Consider the following 21,989-nt stretch of genomic DNA (forward strand, 5'->3'; position numbering starts at 1 on the left):
CCACGAGCATCCACAGAAGGAGGAAGAAGCCGCACCGCTATTGATCGGAATCAGTAGCTCTTTGTGAGTCGCTGTGGGCCATATCTACTAAAAAGTATAAATAGAGAGTTTTGCTACACAAAACACAAGCTCCTGCTGCAGTTAACAAATAAGATTTATTATATAAGACCACGTAGTCCTACGTCACCGTTGCGTACAACCCCATAGGGCTGTCCCTTGTAGGTTTTTTCAATTATAAAATCAAAAACGAGATTGTCCTGTGAGACGAACAGTAACAAAAATAATATTTAACTAGATAATATCAAAACCGAGACAACAAAGGTTCTAGGCACCTGCCCGGTGGATTAATATGGGTTTTTTACGGAGATAAATGAAAACCTAAATCACGATTTAGGCAATCCCGGTTAATTAAGGCCATATTTCCGGAGATAAACGGGTTTAAAGATTTGGAAAAGAGGTAGTAGGTAAATCACTATTTAGACATTATTTACGTAGATAAACGCAGTCAAATGTTTCGAAATCCAGGTTGTGATCTAGGCCTTATATACAGAGATAATGGAATTTAAAGATTTTGAATCCCATAACTTCCCTGCAATCGAAATTTAAGCCTTATTTTAGAATATAAATTGGATTAAAGATTTTGAACCCCCATACTGGTTTGCATGCTTGGTAAACCAAGATTGACAGCTCCATTGTGGCAAGCTTGCACGAAAACAGTTTTATTTACTTTGTTACTATTTAGCCAGGAAATGATACATATCGAATCCCGAAAACATTCTTAAATATCTAAATATGCTTCTATACTGTGTTTATTGATTCTAACTATCTTCAACGTACTTAAAAGTGCATCAATGTTCTAATGTCGGTGCAAAACAACTTGATATGATCGCTGCAAGCTTCATTCCATAGCGTTCTTTTCGAACTGAATGCTATTCTTCATTTCTTAATCAATTTAACGCATTCATTTATTACCGAAAACAAACCCAATCTTGTCTAAATTAATCAAACTGGTTCCGGTTTTGATGTTGTGCATCCGCCTGACCGATTCCGAACCATGCCTGGACTCGGACTTGGAACGCATCGAACTCTTAGCCGAGGACGACTCACTCAGAGTGTTGTGAACCGGTTTGGTCGTTATCGATAGATTAAGGGCAAACTTCAGTTCCGCCTGCAGTGCTTCCCACGGAGTTACCTACGGATGATAGTTTTTTTTTTAGCGTTGATCTTGTATTCTACGTACATCATTTAGCTCACCTTCTCTTCGACCGCAACCTTCCGAACGTTCCACATAAACTCCAATATGCCCAGGATGAACGCACAGAAACACCCGAAGGCCAATACCACGAAGACACCACCGACGTTGTCTATACCCAATTCGGCAGCGCTGTCTCCCGCAGCTGTAGTGGCTTGTTCATCGCACCGACCTCCACCGTGCATCTCTTTCCACCATCTTGTCTTCAGCTGATGGAGTTTACCTTCCTCCTGCATTTTGAGCACCGCTCCCGAGATGGCAGTTCGGTAAGGTGAGTCTGCGAATGGTTTGGAAATGTTAGGGAAGTTGTCCGGATGGAGTTGCTGGACCTTACTCACTAACTGGCATGGCGATCCCGTATCCTTTGGAATCCAGTAGTCCTCCGATCTGCGTAAGCTCGCAGTACCGCTCGGTGATGTACTCCAGCGAGGTTGACTCCATCAGGAAAGCGTACAGTCCACGTCCTTTCAGCACTCGGTCCCGACCTTCATCGTTACTCTTGGTGAACACCGACGGTCGAGTCGATTCCATTGCAGCCCACATTCGTTGGTAGGTCGAGAAGTTCGAGCTACGGAAGAAACTCAGCGTACTGCCACCGAGCACTGCTCCATACTTGATCTTGCTCTGCTTGGCTAAATCTTCGGCACTCTCGATCGTGGCATCCATACGCTCCATCGTCAAGAACGCCGCCAGATTGGCCGTGTAGGAAGAAAGCATGATCAGTGCAAAGAACCACCACATTCCGGCAACGACGCGAGTGGAGACGGCTTTCGGCAAGATGTCGCAACCTTGACCCATGATGGAGCCCATCGTGAGCCAGAGAGCGTTCAGCATGTTCCAGATGTTTTCCACTTCTTCGACTTCTTCCTGCTTGCAGGGGTGGGGGTTTTCCCAGTCAGCTGGAGCCATGCGGGAAAGGACGAACAGCAGGACGGAGACACCAAGGTAGGCAGTGGCCATGTAGATCCACACGTCCAGCGAGAGCGGCGAGAGGAAAGAGAATAGGTCCTTGGGTTGTGGCACGGGTTTGGCGTACAGGATGCTGACACCGAGGGTCATGAAAGGCATCGTGAAGTCCACAGCCGTTCGACGCTCGTAAGTGATGGTCAGGTCACATACGGCCAGGTCAGCTTTCTGAAAAAGTTCATTTGTTTAGCGGTTGAGAATGGTCATATAAAAAGGATGGAAAATTTACCCGATCCAACAGATACTTCACCAGGCCGTCCCACTTTTTCGTTTGCTTGTTGTATGATCCATACTTGCCGTCCGGGACAAGCTCCATGCGGTATTGGAAACCCAAGATCTTGGAAATGCCATCGATCAGCTCCAACGAGAAGCCTTCGAAGCGATTGTTGCCCTCCAAGTATTCACCTTCCTTCTTCTCCCTGCGAAAATATAAAGCATAATAGGATGATCGCGGGTAAATCTGTTAGAAAATCTACGAACTTCCACACCAGGAACGGAGCACCAATACGGGAAGCGACGATGAAGGTTTTGTTTTGCAGCGATTCAACGATCTGCAAATGGACGTCTTCCTGACTACGGGTGTAGTTGATTCCATTTGTCGGGTCCCAAATGGCTATCTTCTTGAATACCTCCTGCTGATTCAGTTCGATAATGTCCAAATGGAAGTGCGTTCGCCGACCGTTGTCGTCGAAAATGATTGGTCCTGTTATTCCGTGTTCAGTTTTCTACCAGGAAAAGGCAAAGTTATCTTCAAAGTCTCCGATGCGATTGGTTGGATACCTACAACTTTCATATAGTTTACGATCCGTAATCCAAACGGCCACTGTCGGAGGTTCTTGCTGCCGCAAGACAACCTGGACGGGGTGATCTCATCCGTAGCGTCCAGTTCCCTGATAGCCGTTGCGTAGATCTTCACGGCGTCGTTGTACAATGCTGATTCCGTCTGAACATGTTCTGGTGAAACTCGGAAAACTTTTTTCATCCTGGCCTCACCCTGTTCCCAATCGTGGACCGCATTCTTGATGTCGAAGCTCTTCGTATCCATCAGCCGCAGTGTGGTTATGTTCGATCGGGAGTACTTCAATTCTTCGAAATCCAACGTGTGAGCATCCAGCGAAGTGATAATATAGCTCTGGTACTCCTCCAACATCTTGACCTCCTTTGCTTGGCGAAGAATCTCCAGGATCTTGTCCGGATGTACCTCCAGAATGATGTGACTCTCACCAGACGACTGGATATCCTTCAACAGCGGCCTGTAGTCCGGGTCATCGTCGATCTGCCGCACCGTAATCGGACTATTGCCCGGTCCATGGATCTGCAGGATGTCTTTCAAACGCATCAGACCTTCGTCACTGTCGTAGATGATCGTGAAGCTTTTCCAACTGTAGTCTACGATCAGATCGCGCAAGGCCCTCGACAGGACGTCCGCATCCGGATAGAGGTTGATGGTCATCGCTTGCAGTTCCGGATCCCAGCCACCGAACGGTTCCGGATCCCAGTGGGTTATGATGTGCGGAATTTCGATAGTCTTGCAGATTGAGCTCACGATACCGGAGGTCATCATCGAGCTAGGACCGAAGATGGCCGTTACGCCCTCGGAGGCCAGCTCGCAAACTTTCCGCTCCGTCTTGTAGCTATCCTCGGGAGACACGTACCGGATCAAAGGGGTCAGCTCGAAGTGTTTCTCGTGCATGTTGACCCGCTCGATGGCATATCGGAAGGCGATTTCCGCTTCGTAGTTGTCCCCGTGGAAGATGGCTCCTGAAATGTGATTTCGGGAAAACATTAATGGCGATTGACATGATAACGGGGCCTCGATTAGCTCCACGGGGCTATTACCAACCGGTCAGCTTTCGTGTTTTTGTTTCAGTTACTGTGTGAACGACATATGTAATTAACCCCGGTTCATTTCAAATTGTCTCTCTCATTATTTATGAACGGCCCTTATATTTGATATTGATATTGTTGGATGTCAAAATGACGTTTCACATTCTTCTCATGGTGTCCGATTTGTTTTCGAATAATTCGAAAAATCCATTATTTCAAATCGCATTCTCGGATTGGTGGAAAAAATCCGGAGAACTTCGAGATTAGGGCATAATTGCTTTTGTAAATAAACACTTTATTGACCGATTTCTTGTGAATTAAAGCTCAATCAAAAAAACTAACAACACAAACAGGCATAGGAAGGATATATCTATCATTTGGTATAGTTTGTTTGGGAGATTGTGCTTACGATTTTAAATTGGCTCACTACTTGACTAGTATATTGGTCCCAAGCAAACGATTAACGTACCCTATTCTAGTCGAAATTCTAGTACTACGCAATGTTTGTTTTGATTCGCTATGAAAGTTTGACAGATAAAATGAGGGGTTATTGGTTTTTCCTATGTTTCGAGGGGTGAATCGATTAGCTTGGGACCGAAGATAGTACCAGAGCTGAACCAAAAAGTTGAGCTCGTTTCTTCGGGACCTTCTGGTCTTAGAGTTACCTCTATGGTAAAAGTATGGACGTCTGTCAAAAGTTGTTCCAATCTATTGGGATTCGGTTACTGGAACGGGACTCGAAAGAAAAACGGGAGAACTACTTGTGCTAAACTAAATTAGAGCTTTATTGAAACACGTCCTGTTCGTACGGTTTACACTTTAGGAATAATGAAAAATTAGTCCTCAAACAAATTCGTTGCTAGGGAAAACACGTTGCAAGGCAGGGTGGTCTGAGCAACCAGAATAGCCGATTACTACTTCGATAACTGGAACTGCTATCGGCAAGACGGCTGAAATTGCAGCGGCTGGTTATATTCGATATCGTCCAGAATAACGTCGACTGTTCGGATCTTCTCCTGCAAGTATCACTGAACGTTCCACAGCGTCAGCTGCGGTACTCAGCACTTATCGCAGTTCCCGCACATAGAACATGTTATGGTCATAACAACCCGCTCAGTTCTTGCCTCAGAGCTTTCAACAATGTTAGTGATTTGTTTGATTTTAATGTGTCCAAAAATTGTTTTAAAAATAGGATTAAAAACATAGCATAAGTTAAACTAGTCTGTACGACACTGTCGAAGACGAAGAACAAATAAACAAATAAACAAATAACACCCCCTCTCAATCCGCTATTCCGAGACGTTTTCCAAGTTTGTCTAGACGACCGACTTCCATCGGTTTGGTGAAGAGGTCCGCCAGTTGATCGTCCGTCCTTCACGCTTCCGTTTGAGATGTGCTCCCGGCTAAAGTGTTGCTTCACATCAATATGCTTCGACCGTTTGGATTCACAGTTTTTGGCCATCCCTATGCAGCCTTGGTTGTCCTCATAGATTGTGACCGGTTCACGAGTCTTCAGCTTCAAGTCTTCTAGGATACCAGACAGCCAAACTGCTTCCGATACCGCCGAGCTCAGGGCGATGTATTCAGCTTCGCTTGACGATGATGCAACCGTGTTTTGCTTCTTGCTTGACCAACTGATCAAGTTGCCGAAGACGAAGAATGCAAAGCCACTTACCAACTTACGGTCCTCGGTGTCAGAAGCCCAATCCGCATCTACGTAGCCCACCAACGGTTTTACAGATTCGATTCGGCGATACTCCAAGCATTTGGTTTTTGTCCCCTTGATGTACCGAACCACACGTTTCAAACTCTCCCAATGTGGTGCTGTTGGCTTCTGCTGGAATCGTCCTAGGAACCCTACTGGATAGCAGTTATCCGGTCTAGTACACAGCATCAAGTACATTAACGATCCGAGAAGTTCCCTGTAGGGCTGGCTTGTTAGATCTCCTTTTCTCGTCAACTGGGTTCCTTTTTTCATTGGACACTTCACTGGATTGCAATCCGCCATCTCGAATCTTACCAAGAGCTTGTCAACATTTGCAGCTTGCGATAGTCGCATGCGTCCTTGTTCAACATCGTAGTCCACACGTATACCAAGGAAGTGCGCAACTGCTCCACAGTCAGTCATTGCAAATGTTGCCGTCAATTGCTTCTTCAGCTTCATAATGCTCTTCAGATTCCGTCCGCATATGAGCAGGTCATCCACGTACAGGACTAAATATATCTCGTCCCCGTCCTGTATTCGCGTATACAGACAATAATCATGTCGGGAACGTTCGAAATCCAAATTTAGCAACTTTTGATTGAGTTTCTCGTTCCAGCATCTCGGATTCTTCAGCAGCCTGCATACGGTGTTTGGTGGTGCCTCAACGCCATCTGGGACCTCCATATAGATGTCCTGTTTCAGTTCGCCGTACAAGAACGCTGTCTTCACGTCCATATTGTGGAACAAGAAGCCATGGTTGACACCTGCTGCAAACATCGTTCATATTGTAGCAAGCTTCGCCACTGCAGCAAATGTTTCCTCGTAGTCCAGGCCAGCTTTTTGAAGAAACCCTTTAGCCACCAGTCGCGCCTTGTATCGTACTGCATTTCCATCAGCATCATTCTTAATCCGGAACACCCAGTTGGCCTTAAGGGGTTTCACGTTATCCTGGCACTTCACGAAGCGCCACATATTGTTTGCTGCCATCGATTGAAGCTCATCCTGGATTGCACCCAGCCATTTACGTTGATCGTCAGGTCACATGATGTCGTTGTAGCTCATGGGAACATCTGAGGAAATCAAATCGCCAGAAGTTGCTCTATAATTTTCAAAAAAATCGAACAACTTACCAGGAAGCCTGCGCTTCCGTTCGCTACACCTCGACACCGACTCATCATGGATTTCGTGTCTTTCTATTTGCGAAGGGAGCGCAAGAATCTTCAAAGTGGTCCTCGTTTTCGGTCGAGCAGCCAGCTGTCTCCTTGCTACCGGAACTTCTAGCTTCGTCATCAGGAATGTCAGGAACAGCTTCATTTTCTGTAGTTTCCCCCTCTTGCTCGAACGGACCAACGGGACATCTTGACTTGGCTTCAGCTGGGCATACGGGAACGAACCTTCATCAAATTTCACGTCCCCAGCAGTTTTCACTTCGCGCGCTTGCATGTCCCACAGCCGATAGCCATTCGGTGCGTAACCGATCATAATCATCTCACGGCTCTTTGGATCCAACTTCTTCCGCTGCTGACTTGGGACCCACGCAAAGCATCTGCAGCCGAACACACGCAGCTTGTCCAGATTAGGCTTCGAACCATACCATCTTTCAGCAGGTGAAATTTCAGCAGGCAGGGTGACTGTGGGGCTTCGGTTTAACAGGTACACGCACGCCAACGCTGCCTCGGATCAAAGATTTTTCACAGCACGAATCTTCTCCTCCAAAGTCCTGTTGAATCTCTCAGCGACTCCGTTCTGCTGCGGCGTGTAAGCAACGGTTACTTCCAGCTGGATGCCTTTATGCTTGTAGAACTTCTGGGCTTCTGGGCGTTAGAGCAGTATTCTTTTCCTTGGTCAACGGTCATCTTCGTAATCGACATCCCGAATGCTGCCGTCACTGTGGCTTCATACTCACGGAACACCTCGAACACGCCAGATTTCTTCTTCAACAGGTAGATCATTGCAAAGTGGCTGTAGTCGTCGATGAACGAAACGATGTACCTGAAACCATCCCAGGCCAGAGGGTCGATCGGGCCGCAGACATCGGAATGGATACGTTCCAAGGGCCGACTAGCACGACAACGCGTTCCGTTGAAGGGCTCACGGCACTGCTTTCCTTGAACAAAAACTTCACAAAAACCGACTGGAGTCGATTTCTTGATTCCGTCCAGCATTCCTTCACGGATCATAACGTCCATCCCGTGCAGGTTAATATGCCCCAACCTCCTATGCCACAACTTACTTGGTTCCGCATCACAGACATTGGCACAAGCTTTTTCCAACGTCAGCACTCTTTCGTACAAGCTGCCAATCATCTTGCCGGTTGCCAAAAGTTCTCCATCTCTCTTCTGTTGTTAAGAACTACTATTTATTACGTCTATCTTGGTTGGTGGTCGGATAAAGAATCAATCTCTAACTTATGACAATCAGGCAAGGCCTACTACATCTAGGCCTACTACATCTCCCCCTTTTAGAAAATGTCATAGGAAGAGAGCCATCTTGGAATTCTTGATTCTCGTACAGAACGTCGAATAAAGTCTCCAACTGCTTCAGATGACACGGGCTTTTGTGCGGACTGAAGTTCTCCATCTTGAGCAGCAGGTTCATGATCGATTATCGAAAAAGGATTTTCGCCAGACGTACTTGCCACTTGACCATCAGCTTCGAGTGATACGGAACCAACAGGAATAGGGACATCGTGATTGAATGGCACTTCTCGATCCAACGGTACAGCTTCATCTTGAATTTCATCAAGCAGGATTTCCCATGGTACTTACTGCGTCGCTTGTTCTGGATCATTAGAAGTGTGACGAGGGCGCATTTGGTTTACATGCGACCTCACCAGCTTCGGTCTCCCGTTCATGTCCAGTGCAGTTGACGGAACCTTTCCGTTCGATGACTCGACCAGGACTTGGCGTTTCTGCGATGCTGTTCAACGTAGACCAGGTCATCTTCTTCAAACTCCACTGCTCCATGCCGCCAATTGAACTGTTCGTTTTGTTTGTGGTTCTTGACAGCTTCAGTTACAGGAACAGGTTTCTTCAGTAGGTCCAAAGTGGTGCGCACTGGTCTTCCGAGGAATGCTTCTGCTGGAGACGTCGACTGCGGTGTGTTTCGGTTTGAAATTGAACGATACACCGAAAGGAATGTCTGCAGGTGCTCCAGTGTGGGTGATCCTTCCCCCTTGGCTAGCTTCTTGAGGCCACGCTTGAGTGAATCAACGAATCGCTCCACTTGGCCGTTGGACAGCGGGTGGTAGGGAGCAGTGCGGAGATGGGTGATACCATTTGCACGGCAATACTGTTGAAACTGCTCGCTGGGGAATTGCGTTCCGTTGTCTGAGACCAATGTGTCTGGGTTGCCGTAACGAGAAAACGTTTCACGCAGCATATTCAGGGTTGCAGTTGTGGTAATGGATTGAGTGCGAAAAATTTCGGCCACTTAGAGAAAGCATCTACCATGACGAAATAGTAGTATCCATGGATCGGACCAGCAAAATCGATATGGACACGTTGCCATGGCTTGTCCGGGAGAGGCCATGACTCCAAGGTTGCTTTTGTCGGGGACTTCGCTGCTTCAGCACATGCAGTGCACTGACGGACAAATTGCTCCACATCGTCGTCAACGTTAGGCCAAGGTTGCAAAGACTCATTTCAGCTAAAACAATGTTTTTCTAAATTATGAAATAATTAGATGCCATGATCAAATTTAGAATTGGTAGGATACAAGAAGAGGTTGCAAAGAATGTGTTTGACATATTAAACCTGTTTATTTCACTTCATGAGAGTCACAATCAGCGATTTTTCACAAACTCACTCACTCACTCACTCACTCACTCAGCGATCAGCAAATCGCTGATTGTGACTCATAGAAAGCAAAATTTACAGGTTTTATGTTTCCAACGCATACTTTGTAACCTCTTCTTGTAAGTTACAAGTAAAACATGCCATCATACCATCTTTTGGTTTTATTATTCCGAAAAACATTATTTTAGCTGAAATGAGTCTTTGCAACCTTGCGTTAGGCCAGTAGATGTAACTTCGGGCCAGATACTTAATTCGGTCCATTCCTGGGTGTCCACGATGCAGTTGACGAACGATCCGCTTTGGAAACTTTGATGGGACGACGATTCGATCGCCGAACATAACGCAGTTGTCGACAACTTGAAGTCCATGACATGAATTCACCACTTGCTGAAGAACTGGATCCTTTCGCGTCTCAGCCACAATCATCTGGTGCGTGACTGGAAGGTTGCTGATGGTGTCGTCGAGAATTGCTTTTGCTTCAGATTCGACGTACACGGCGGCTATGACGTAATCCTCATCTGGTCTATGCTGCGATGACATTAGCCGGGATAGAAAATCTGCATAGCCAAAATTCGTCTATGAAACGTGTTGGATGTCGAAATCGTACAGCAGAAGTGTCAAGGCCCAGCGCTGCAAACGGTTTGCTGTGTGCTGTGCTTGCAGGAGGAAGTGTCGTCCATACAGCATTTTGTGGAAACGGGTGACAGCGAATATCAGGGCTAATGCTTCCTTCTCCACTTGTCCGTAGTTCATCTCTGCTGGGGTCAGTGAGCGCGAGGCGTGCGCAATTGCCTTCACTTCACCGGTCGGGAATCGATGCATGATGACAGCGCCAAGGCCGTACTTCGATGCATCTGCTGCAACAACGATTTCCTTGGACGGGTCGTAGTGTGTAAGCAGCAGGTCGGAAAGTAGAATCGCCTTGAGCTACTCGAAAGACTTCTGGCAATCTTTGGTCCAGTTCCAGCGTGCATCTTTCTTGAGGAGGCTATCCAGAGGAGCCCTGAGTTGCTTCATCTGCTTAACGAATCTACCATAGTAGTTGACAGCACCGAGGTAGGAACGGAGTTGCTGGACATCCTTCGGAGACTGCATCTTGGAAATGGCTTCTGTTTTTGAATGGTCAGGCCGAATACCGTCCTTATTCACGATGTGTCCGAGAAACTTGATCTGGGAGAGTGCGAAACGACATTTTTCGAGGCGTAGGTGAAAGCCATACTCACGGATCTGCTCGAGAACAGCGTAGAGACTGCGATCGTGTTCCTGCTTGGTGCGACCAGCGATGAGGATGTCGTCCAAATACGGCTTGACTCCAGGGATGCCGGCCACCATGCTGTCGATGATGCGCTGGAAAGCGCCGGGTGCCGACTTGACTCCGGGGGGTAGTCAGTTATACTGGAACAGTCCACGATGCGTGTTGACCGTGAGTAGCTTTCGCGATTCCTCCTCGACCTCGACCTGTAGGTAAGCGTCAGACAAATCGAGATGAGTGAAGTAACGTGCTCCAGCTAGTTCCGCAAAGAGGTCGTCAAGATGAGGCAGTGGATGATGGTCACATTCTAGCGCGTTGTTCAGCCCCGTCGAATAATCGCTACATACACGGACTGATACATTGTCCGACTTGCGTACGACGACTATTGGTGCTGCCCAGTCCGAGAATTGAACTGGAGAAATTATACCGTTTTGCTGGAGCCTCTCAAGTTTTGCGTCCACCTTGGCGAGCGCAGCGTACGCTACTGGTCGTTTCGGGCAATATGCAGGACGTGCGTCAGGCTTGAGGTACAACTTCACTTGCGCTTTTGTGCATCTACCCAGCGTGCTTCGAAAAACTTCCGGAAACTGTTGCTTGAGTTGATTGGTGAACTGATCAGAACGTTGGTGTACGACGTTGACCAAGCTGCTTATCGGCACAGACCACAAATAGAACAGATCCATAGTCTCGATTCCTAGAACGTTGAGTTCAGCGCAGCTTGAGATGAAAATGCGACCAGTCTTGGTAACATTCTTGATGGTGATCTCGGTCTGGAACTCAGCGAGACTTCTGTCGACCGAACAGTTTCTTCAGTTTCGTGACGGTTTCGTCCAGGGTAAAGTCCCGGGGATGCTTGGGAAGAATGGTGTTGACGTACTTCTTGTGCAGAGGCGTGCTTAACTTGCGAAAAAGCAATCTCACACGAGCGGCGTCATCCAGGGATTGGCCGTCCTTTGTAAAGACATCCTCGTACCTCGCATACCAGCCATCGAAGAAAACTCCTCCGTCCGGATCGTACTGGAAATCCTGGATCCCGCTTGCCAAGGACTCAATTATCTTCTCACTGCCAGCAGTCGGATTTCCCCGATTTTCCAGGTTTTCAATCTGCTGCTGCTGCCTCGTGATGAGATTCGTTAGCTACAGGATGGCGTTCTGAAGCTCCTCGTCAGACATTTTCTTGCTTCGAGGTTCGAGGTGCTTCCAAATTTTTTTCGTTATTGTTATATCCGTAACCAAGGCCAACAAGTAAAACAAGCTGTTGTTAAGAGCTACTATTTATTACGTCTATCTTGGTTGGTGGTCGGAAAAAGAATCAATCTCTAACTTATGACAGTCAGGCAAGGCCTACTACATCTAGGCCTACTACGCCACGGACTTTTTCGCGTACGTAGCTTCGAGACTCTCCCACATCTCCTTGGTGGTCGTTTTTTCGCGCACGACTTCCAGGCAATCGTCCGAAATGCAACTCACCAGTATCGCTTTTCCTTTCCGGTCCTGTTGTGATGACTGGCAACCTTGTAACCTATGGGACGATTAATAAAGTGACGCTTGCAAAGTTAACACGTTTGTATTTTCTCTTCGTTGATATTCCAACATTTTGGCGACTGAAGATGGGATTAAATTCGGAAAAATTTGCTTAAATGCGTAGATCTTGGTGTTTTGATACGGACAAACCAAACGAAAGACGAAAATCAGTGGAAAAACAAAAAAAAAATAGCTGACAGCGGATCGTTTCTGGAGGCCGGAGATGCCTAACCTAAATCAGTGAAAAGTATACACGTCATAGTTGCAAAAAAAATAGAAGGAGAAACAAAAAGTGAAAAAAAATGGATGTAAACAAATCGACGGTACCACCCTTCGACGTGGCGGACAGTGCCTCCATCGGGAGCCGATGGACAAAATGGAAACGCTCGTTTGAACTGTTCCTTGATGTTAATTGCGTAGCTCTGCCTTCTAGGAAGCGGTCTTATCTGCTTCACTACGCAGGTCCGGAAGTACAAGACATATTTTTCAACATCGAAGGACACAACGCTGCTCCCCCTGCGGGTTCTGATGTATATAAACAAGCTATCGGTTTGCTTGATGCTCATTTTGCTCCGTTGAATAACGTACCATATGAAAGATGTGTTTTCCGGAAAATGGAACAGTTGAATAGTGAAACAGTCGAGAAGTTCATCCATCGTCTTCGGGATCAGGGCAGACTTTGCGATTATGGAGTGGCCCTGGAAATGCGGATTACCGAACAGGTCTTCGATAAGTGTTGTTTGGATTCTCTGCGGGAATCGATATTGAAGAAAAAGCTGATGATGGTGCAGGAAATAGCAGATGAAGGTCGGATTTTGGAAACGGTAATGAGGAATAGAGAGCAAATGAAGAAGTCTGTCGAAGAGGATTCTGTCAATTTGGTGAAGAAAGTTGCTCGCCACCTGGATCGCCACGAAACATGTTTCCGATGCGGAAACCCAGGACATTTCGCAAACGACAAAAGCTGTCCGGCCAAAAGTAAAGTATGCGACAAATGCGGAATCGTGGGTCATTTTAAAAAAATGTGCAAGACCAAAACTGTGAAGGCAACAACAAGCAAATCTCGAGTACGTCAAGTCCGTGAAGACTATGATTCTGTATCGGATTCATCGGAGAGCGAGAGCTGTGAAGCAGCGCAGAACGATGTGCAGCACGTATATGCAACCAGCACTGATGCAGACAAAGTAACATGTTACGTTGGTGGCGTGGAACTACGTTGGATTGTGGACTCCGGAGCTCACGTAAATGTAATTACTCGTGGAACCTGGAAATGGCTAAAAGGACAAGAATGTGTAGTGAGCAAGGAAGAAAAGTCGGACAAGGTATTGAGGGCGTATGGTGATGGGAAGCTGAAAGTGGAGAAAATAATTAAAGCTGATATTGCAACGAAGAATGCTACAGTGCATCATGAAATCTATGTCGTCGAGGGAAACAAAGGAGGAAACCTTTTGAGCAAGAAAACGTCAATGGACTTGGGCATCCTCGAAATCCACAGCGAATTGTGCAATGTTAGTGATGCGGGGAAACTCTCGATCGGAAAGCTGAAGCATGTACAGGTTGACATCAAGATTGACCATTCCGTACCACCTGTTCAACAACCCTGTCGACGGTTGCCGATTCCGTTAAAGAAACTAGTCGACGAACGGATCGAAGATTTATTGAAACAGGATATCATCGAACTCGCGCCCCTGAATATCACTTGGGCATCGCCGTTAGTAGTAACTATCAAAGACCACGGCAAGAATGTGCGACTTTGTGTGGATATGAGAAAAGCGAACAGGGCTATTATTCCGGAGAAACATCCTTTACCAACCTTCGAGGAAATAATGCCGCACCTGGAAGGCTGTAAAGTATTTAGCAAAGTGGATCTCGTGAAGACATTCCATCAAATTGAACTATCGCCAAATTCGCGAGACATTACGACGTTTGTGACGCAAGATGCTTATTACCGCTACAAAAGACTAATGTTCGGCATGAGCGTTGCCCCCGAGATTTTTCAACGCTGTATCGAGAGAGTGCTGAAAGGTTTGAAAGGTGTTAAAGTCTTCATAGATGATATGCTGGTCTATGGGTCTTCTCAAGAAGAACACGATAAAAGGCTCAAAGCTGTCCTTGATCGTCTACGTGAACATGGCCTCACTATCAACGAATCGAAATGCGAGTTCGGTAAATTTACGGTTTGCTTCATGGGGCATCAACTTTCTGCTGATGGGATTCTGCCTACAAATGACAAGGTGAACGCGATCCAGAACTTTCGTCGTCCTCAGAGCGTGACCGAAATGCGTAGCTTCTTGGGTCTAGTAAACTACGTAGGGAAGTTTATTCCTAAGCTATCTAATGCGACTGCCCCCCTGAGGGAAATGATCGTAAAAGGGAATAAATTTCATTGGTCCAAAGATGCAAAGAGATCATTCAACGAAATTAAGAACGTTATGTCGAATCCACGAAATCTGGCTTTCTATAATCCTAGTTATCCAACCATGCTGGTAACAGATGCTAGTGAGAAAGGCCTTGGGGCTGTCTTGTTGCAAACCACTAAATCGAAATCAAGACCCGTATGCTACGCTAGTAAAAGTCTAACCAAAACGGAGCAGAAGTATTCAACGCTGGATAAAGAGGCTCTTGCCATAGTCTGGGCTACTGAACGCTTTGCAATGTACCTGAGAGGTTTGGAGTTCACTGTCGTCACGGATCACAAGCCGCTGGTACACATCTTTAACGAATCATCACACCCAAATCAGCGTCAAGAAAGATGGATACTGCGTATGCAATCTTTTCGTTTTTCTGTGGTTCATGTTCCGGGTGAAATCAATATTGCAGATCCGTTATCGAGGTTGTGTGATACAATCAGCTCTACAACGTTTGACAAGACGACGGAGGATTCATTGGGATTGATTGTTGAGATGAACAAACCTGCTGCTATCACGATGAACGAGATAATACTCAATTCGCAAGAGGACGAAGAGATCCAGAAAGTGAAACAAGCTCTTCTAGATGATCGCTGGGATGAAAGCTTGAAGAAATTTGTGCCGTTCAAGACCGAATTCTGTTTCATCAAGGAAATTCTGCTGAGGAAGAATAAAATAGTGATTCCTGAGGGCCTGCGGGCTGCACTGCTAGAGCTTTCGCACATTGGACACCCGGGGAAGGAGAAAATGAAACGTCGTTTGCGCTCGGCTGTTTGGTGGCCAGGACTAGATGCCGATGTTGAAAGGTCCTGCAGAAACTGTGTGGAGTGCCAAATGGTTGGACCATTGAACAAACCGGAACCGCTGCGTTTACGTGAAATGCCGTCAGCCCCATGGGTGCATTTGAGTGCTGATTTTCTTGGTCCTCTCCCGAATGGTAAATACATTTTTGTGCTAGTTGATTTGTATAGCCGTTTCGTGATTGCCGAGTTCATGTCCCACACTACATCTTCTGATGTAATACGAGTCTTGAAGCAAATTTTCACGAGAATGGGACTGCCGTTTGTGTTGACAACAGACAACGCGAAAAACTTTTCAAGTCAAGAGCTCAAGGACTACTGTGTTGACTACGGCATAAAACTCGCTCACACGACACCTTACTGGCCTGCTGCGAACGGAGAAGTGGAACGGCAGAATCGTTCACTCATGAAGGTGCTCAAGATCAGTCAACACCAAAGGACCAATATGGAACACGCGCTTCAAGAATATTTGTATATGTATTCGGTGACACCTCATAGTGTTACTGGAGTTGCCCCAGCGACTTTGATGTTTGAACGTCGATTTCGAGACCTATTTCCACACATGCAGGATGAAGTAATCTTCGATGAAGAACTGCGAGATCGTGATGCCATAGTAAAACACGGAGCCAAGGAGAACCGAGACAAGAGGGTTGGAGCTAAGGAAACTACGATCAAGGTTGGTGACGAAGTTTTGATGAGGAATATGCAACCGCATAATAAGCTAACCCCTACATTTTTGTCCACGTCTGCAACGGTCGTAGAGAAAAACGGTAGTATGGCGACCGTTGAAACTCCTAGTGGACAAAGGTACAAGCGTAACACTTCCCACCTGAAAACCTTGAACTCATCCGACAACGGAATCCCGGAAAATCCAAAGGTAACTGAATTCGGAAGTGCCGTGTTACCAACAGTGAGTGCATCGTCGGATGCAAGGCCCCGCCGGAAGATTGTACGTCCTAAGCGTTACGAAGATTATTCAATGGAATAATGTCCTTCCGATATTTTATCATTTTCAAAATGAAATAAAGAGAGATAATGTTGTGATGACTGGCAACCTTGTAACCTATGGGACGATTAATAAAGTGACGCTTGCAAAGTTAACACGTTTGTATTTTCTCTTCGTTGATATTCCAACAGGTCCAATTCGACGAACTTCGCTTGCTCAGCTGCTACTGCCGGGGCCACCCCGGTGAGCACTTCCGATACGCCAACGGCTTCGAGGTACAGCTTCACCCGGTAACTCTAATTTTGGCACTCGCTTGCATTCCCGCGGAACTGCGGAATTCCTTGCGCCAATTCCTTCTGTGTGGTGCCCATAACCTATTGGGTTTCGGTTACCGGAACGGGACTCGAAAGAAAACGGGAGAACTACTTGTGCTAAACTAAATTAGAGCTTTATTGAAACACGTCCTGTTCGCACGGTTTACACGTTAGGAATAATGAATAATTAGTCCTCAAACAAATTCGTTGCTAGGGAAAACACGTTGCTAGGCAGGATGGTCTGAGCAAGCCGATTGCTACTTCGATAACACAATCGAACCGTCAAAATGCACCGCTTTGCTCGATTGGAACAGCTTTTTTTCAGTTTTGTGGTGACAGTCGTCCATACTTCAACTAGAGGGCTTTAATATGCATCTATACCGAAAAGTTAAATCTCATAGGCACCAGAACGTCAAAATCGAAGACATGTTGGATTCAAACTGAGGGTGTGTTCCATTTGGAAAATTTTCACTTAAATTTAACACTTCAAAAATTAATTAAGATGTTCGAAAATCCTACTGTTGTTGATCGACCGATTTTCGAGAAAGTGTTTTTCAAAGTTGATTCCTTGTCGGTCAGAAATTAGTCTACTGGAAAATCAGGTTTATTTGAAAATTTTCCATCCGCCAAATTTAAGTGAAAATTCACCAAATTCTGGATCAACAATAGAAAAGGGCCCAGCAGCATTTGTAAACAAACCGTTCACAAATCGAAGGCCACCCACACAAACCAACACCATCATCGTGTAGGTAGAAATTTCCCCTATCCGATGATGGTGTTGGTTTGCGTGGGTGGTCTTCGCTTTGTAAGTAAAGGGCTTTGGAACGGTTTTTTTTTACAAATGCTGATGGGCCCTTTTCTATTGTTGATCCAGAAATAGAACACAGCCTGATGGTTAGAAAAAAGTACACACCCTTTGACTAGTTTGTCTCCTTTTCTCCTTCTAATGTTGTCAAAAACAGAGGAGCAAAACAACCCAACAGGAGTAGTAAAGTGTGGGAACCAAGGGGTATTCAACTCTGCACACCTTAATCCGTGCCGAGCGATTGAGCAGTGCCGAAAGCTGTGCCAAGCGCTATGCCGAACGTGGTTTCAATCAAAGTGTGCCTATCAATGTGTCAATATTCCATGAGTTTGGCAACCCCGAGAGTTATGACTTGTTTTTATTGTGTTTACATTCTCAATTTATCAGATGGATCAAGGCAAGCATTCAGCTTCCCTTCATTCTCATTAGTGCGTTTACGGATCGGGAGGTGGAAGAGGAAGTGGAAGCCATCAAACATGTACGGTGTTCAATCCGTCCACCAGATTCCGGCTCGATGTCCCTGCTGCTGATTCCTTGCAGATGTACAGAAACGAAGGCGTAACCCGATCTATGATGGATGAAATTACAACCTGCTCCCTGTCAAATTATTCACGACTAAAGTAAATCAGAATTTGAACGGGCGAGAATTCAATCCCACCCTAGGAGCAACATCCTCGGGCCAGTTTTTAATAATGCCTGAAATCCGATCGGTAGACCACCCATCGTTCTGGGGTCTCTTAATACGAACTAGTTTAACAGAAAAATGATGCATCAGCAAAATTACTGGATGTGGTGAAGGGAATATGCTTGATGTCGGACTCGTGGAATACAATGTAATTGCATTTTTAACTGCAATGATCCGTTCCTATAAATCCTATACTATTGCACTAAGGCAATCGTACTCCGATCCAGGTCTGATGGAATATGTGGGGTTAATACCTATTGGCTTCCTCCAGCAGTACTGGGACTTCATTCAAAATTATATGGACATTCTTTTAAAGTCCTGTGGATATCCCATCGTAGCCAATATCAATTGAGATCAATGACTGTGAACGTGTATAAACTGACGTTCATTATCTCCAGGTTTGGTTTTGATTTCCATGATCACGGGATCCAACTAATTTGCACCATAGGTAGCTTTTGACCAACCGTTGGTCACTGGAGGTAACCAGTTTCAGCCGTCTTGACTGCCGTATCGACAAGACCTTCTCGACCGGTCATGGTGTGGATGAGCTAGATTGAAGTCAATCTCGAATAGAAGCTGTTCTGGAGTAAATCACGAGCCGCTGGGATTTTTGCTGTGAATTGGATGAGACGGACTGAGTTTTGCTAGATTTAAAGAGATTCACGGTTCAGAGAATACTTACAGGATTTTTTCGGAGCGTTTACCAGTTTTATACATGAAAAATTCTCTCACTAGCTTCACTTTTTAGTAAACAAAGTATTCAACCGAGTAGTCAACCTTAAACGCTGTACAGACTGGAGAGTAATAACATGTTATAACGGTTGTCAAATAATTGCAACACAGAAACCACCATCAAGATAGCGCTATAAAATGTTAAAACTCTGTAGTCTGAACGTACTATTAGCAACGATTGGCAAAACGTCAACACTCAACGGTTATGCCATTTTATATTATATCGTTTGTGCCCTACTAGTCAAAGTGTGCCCTATCGTTCCGAACAGTGTGCCGTGCTGTGTTTTGGCTACGTTGAGTATAATCATATTTACCTACTTTTGGGTACAACTAACTTACTTTTGGGTAGAAAGCTAGTCTAAAATTCCATAAGAATTGCACAGAAGTAAATGAAAAATACTTTGACCCGCTTTACCTACTTTTGGGTTCTTTCACTATAGTGCCGAGATGAGTGAAAAGAACTTACTTTGGGGTACTTTTTCCTTACCGTGTAGGTGTTTTGACAGATGTAGAATATCCCTGATTATAACTCAGTCAGTAAAGGCGCAACTATAAAGTAAGACCATGCTGGAGGCGGCTGGAATCGGTTCCCGGTCTTGGGACCAATGTCTGATTTTATTGTTTACCATCACAAACAAGGAGTAGCGCTTCAACCGAGTGTAGATGAATTGCGTTTGTTTTGAAAATCTTCACTGTTACGTACGAGCGAAATGAACAAATGAATTCATCATGCATCAACGAATACGCGTTTGTTGATATTCACCAGTGCTTGATTATCCAACCCAAAATTGTAAAAATCAGAAGCGATCCTCAAATGTAAAATAATCAAATTCATTTTGAGCAAAAACCTAAACCTAAATATTAACATCAATTCAGCATGAGGCAATAATTTGCAATCGATCAGTGTGTAAAAACCAACACGACACGTTCTTGAGCGCTATATTTGTGACAAATTAAAATAATCATTTAGCATTTGATCCTCAAAATCATCCGCACCAAGATGAAGACGAATATTAATATTGACAACATAGAGGCGATAATGAACATCCAACCAGCCTTGATCAATAGAATGCTGTTATGTCAAAATTCAAATTCTTTCAGGTAGTTGGTCTATCTGTTTAAGTTGTCTTCATTTTCAGTCAAATTGAGTGCAAGGTTGCAAATACTCATTTCAGCTAAAATAATGTTTTTCGGAATAATAAAACCAAAAGATGGTATGATGACATGTTTTACTTGTAACTTACAAGAAGAGGTTACACAGTATGCGTTTAAAACATAAAACCTGTAAATTTTGCTTTCTATGAGTCACAATCAGCGATTTGCTGATCGCTGAGTGAGTGAGTGAGTGAGTGTGTGAAAAATCGCTGATTGTGACTCTAATGAAGTGAAATAAACAGGTTTAAAATGTCAAACACATTCTTTGCAACCTCTTCTTGTCTCTTACCTATTCAAAACATGATCATAGCATCTAATTATGTCATAATTGAACAAAACATTGTTTTAGCTGAAATGAGTATTTGCAACCTTGGTTAAAAGAAACGATTTTTATCAGCACTGCTTGAGACCCTCTGGGCAAGGATTTTTCGGGTTGGAAATTTCTCGGCTTCCCTGGACATAGAATATGATTGCACTTGCCACATAATAATACTAATGCAAAAACGGTACAGGCATAGAAAGCTCTCGATTAACAACTGTGAAAGTGCACAAAGAACACTAAGTTAAGAGTTGGCGTAAAGTCCCCAGTGGTAACATAACAGAACCAACAGATCAATAAGACAACGGCAGGCGATGGAAAAACATGATCCCAATGCGCAAGCGGTACTGCCTTCGTTTTGTTTATAAACAAACCGTTCGACTGAGTTCGTACGAAGCACGTGCTTACTCGGCCTACTTCGGTTCTTTGTGTCGGTAAAAGTTGCGCGCGCATTTTTCGCAGAAAAAATGGCGACTCGCATTCCTTTTGTCACATTTCGCTGGATAACTTTTGGCGAATTGAATAGAAACGTATCCTACATCAATCGAGCACTGCTATTTGCATTGATAAGGTTAGAAAATTAATGGAAAATTAATTTCCCTCCCGTTTTCACCCGACTAAACCCATCCCAGTGACGCCATTTTCCTCCACAATCACAAATCGCCGATTAATCGATTTCCAGCCAATTACGATCGATTACGACGCCCGATCTGGGATAAACAATCATCAACGGACTTACCCACTGGGATTTCCCGCTTGCCTTCGGCAAGCCAGAGCAGCAAACCAACGATAAGTAGCCGGAATCGAATCATTTCGAAAAACTTTCCAATATGGCGTCCGAATCTCCTTTGTCGTTTTCTTATTGTTTTTTTTTTCTTTTGTCACCTGTCACTTAAAAGTGTAGCATTTTCGCTCACTTGAAACGGGTTTTTCGCTGTGGTGTTTCGCCTGTGACGATCACCGACCGACTGATCGTGAAAAGTGGTTGGGAAAATGCTTTTTCACGACAACGACGGCGTCGCTGGCGTCGTGTCGCATTTAATATGCGAAGGAAATAAGGAGTAGACGGTGAAGAAGGTGGAAGACTTTGACCGAGTGACTGAGTTTTTATGGCAGAGGCCGCCGGGAGGCAATGTAGGATGCAACAAACGATGCAAAGCCGGTGATTTACTCGTAAGGAAGAGACGGAAAGGTGCGACAGAAAACATAGGAGTTTATTTATAAATCCGAATGTTGGTAAACACTGATGATGAAGCTAAATGATTGCATATGGTGCAGATGTGCTTTTGCTCTTAGGCATATAGGAGTGAAGGTTAGATCTACATCTGCCTGGCTGATGGGTATTTAGAAAACGGTCATCTAATATGATTGAGATGAATGTATTTTGACCTACTGGTGGATGGAAAGGATAAAACTCAATTGGATGGTTATTTCCGGTACAATTTTAATTTGAATTTGAGATAGAGAAGAGATGGTAAATTGATCCCACTCGTCCTTCGACG

The 21,989-nt window shown here is 45.1% G+C and overlaps 1 protein-coding gene across 1 annotated transcript; it reads right to left on the reverse strand.

Moving 5' to 3' along the window:
- Positions 1-683: 683 nt before the first annotated feature.
- Positions 684-21,426, reverse strand: LOC135711009 (glutamate receptor ionotropic, kainate 2-like). Its single transcript, XM_065233749.1, has 7 exons — positions 21,227-21,426; positions 3,003-3,979; positions 2,699-2,943; positions 2,448-2,637; positions 1,591-2,386; positions 1,255-1,529; positions 684-1,192 (listed from the first exon to the last, which is right to left on the reverse strand). Exons 1-7 carry the CDS (start codon positions 21,297-21,299, stop codon positions 962-964), a joined length of 2,787 nt encoding a protein of 928 aa, XP_065089821.1. The 5' UTR covers positions 21,300-21,426; the 3' UTR covers positions 684-961.
- Positions 21,427-21,989: the final 563 nt, after the last annotated feature.

This window comes from Ochlerotatus camptorhynchus, unplaced genomic scaffold, assembly GCF_037179485.1.
Source record: "Ochlerotatus camptorhynchus isolate MF236.1 unplaced genomic scaffold, CSIRO-AGI_Acam_v1.1 ptg000414l, whole genome shotgun sequence".
Classification (NCBI taxonomy): Eukaryota; Metazoa; Arthropoda; class Insecta; order Diptera; family Culicidae; genus Ochlerotatus; species Ochlerotatus camptorhynchus.

Coding starts and splice junctions, on each gene's coding strand:
- LOC135711009 (XM_065233749.1), bottom strand. CDS start 21,299: ATGATTCGATTCCGGCTACTTATCGTTGGTTTGCTGCTCTGGCTTGCC. Junction 2,944..3,002: donor TCGTAAACTATATGAAAGTT/GTAGGTATCCAA, acceptor TTTTCCTGGTAG/AAAACTGAACACGGAATAAC. Junction 2,387..2,447: donor TGAAGTATCTGTTGGATCGG/GTAAATTTTCCA, acceptor GAACTTTTTCAG/AAAGCTGACCTGGCCGTATG.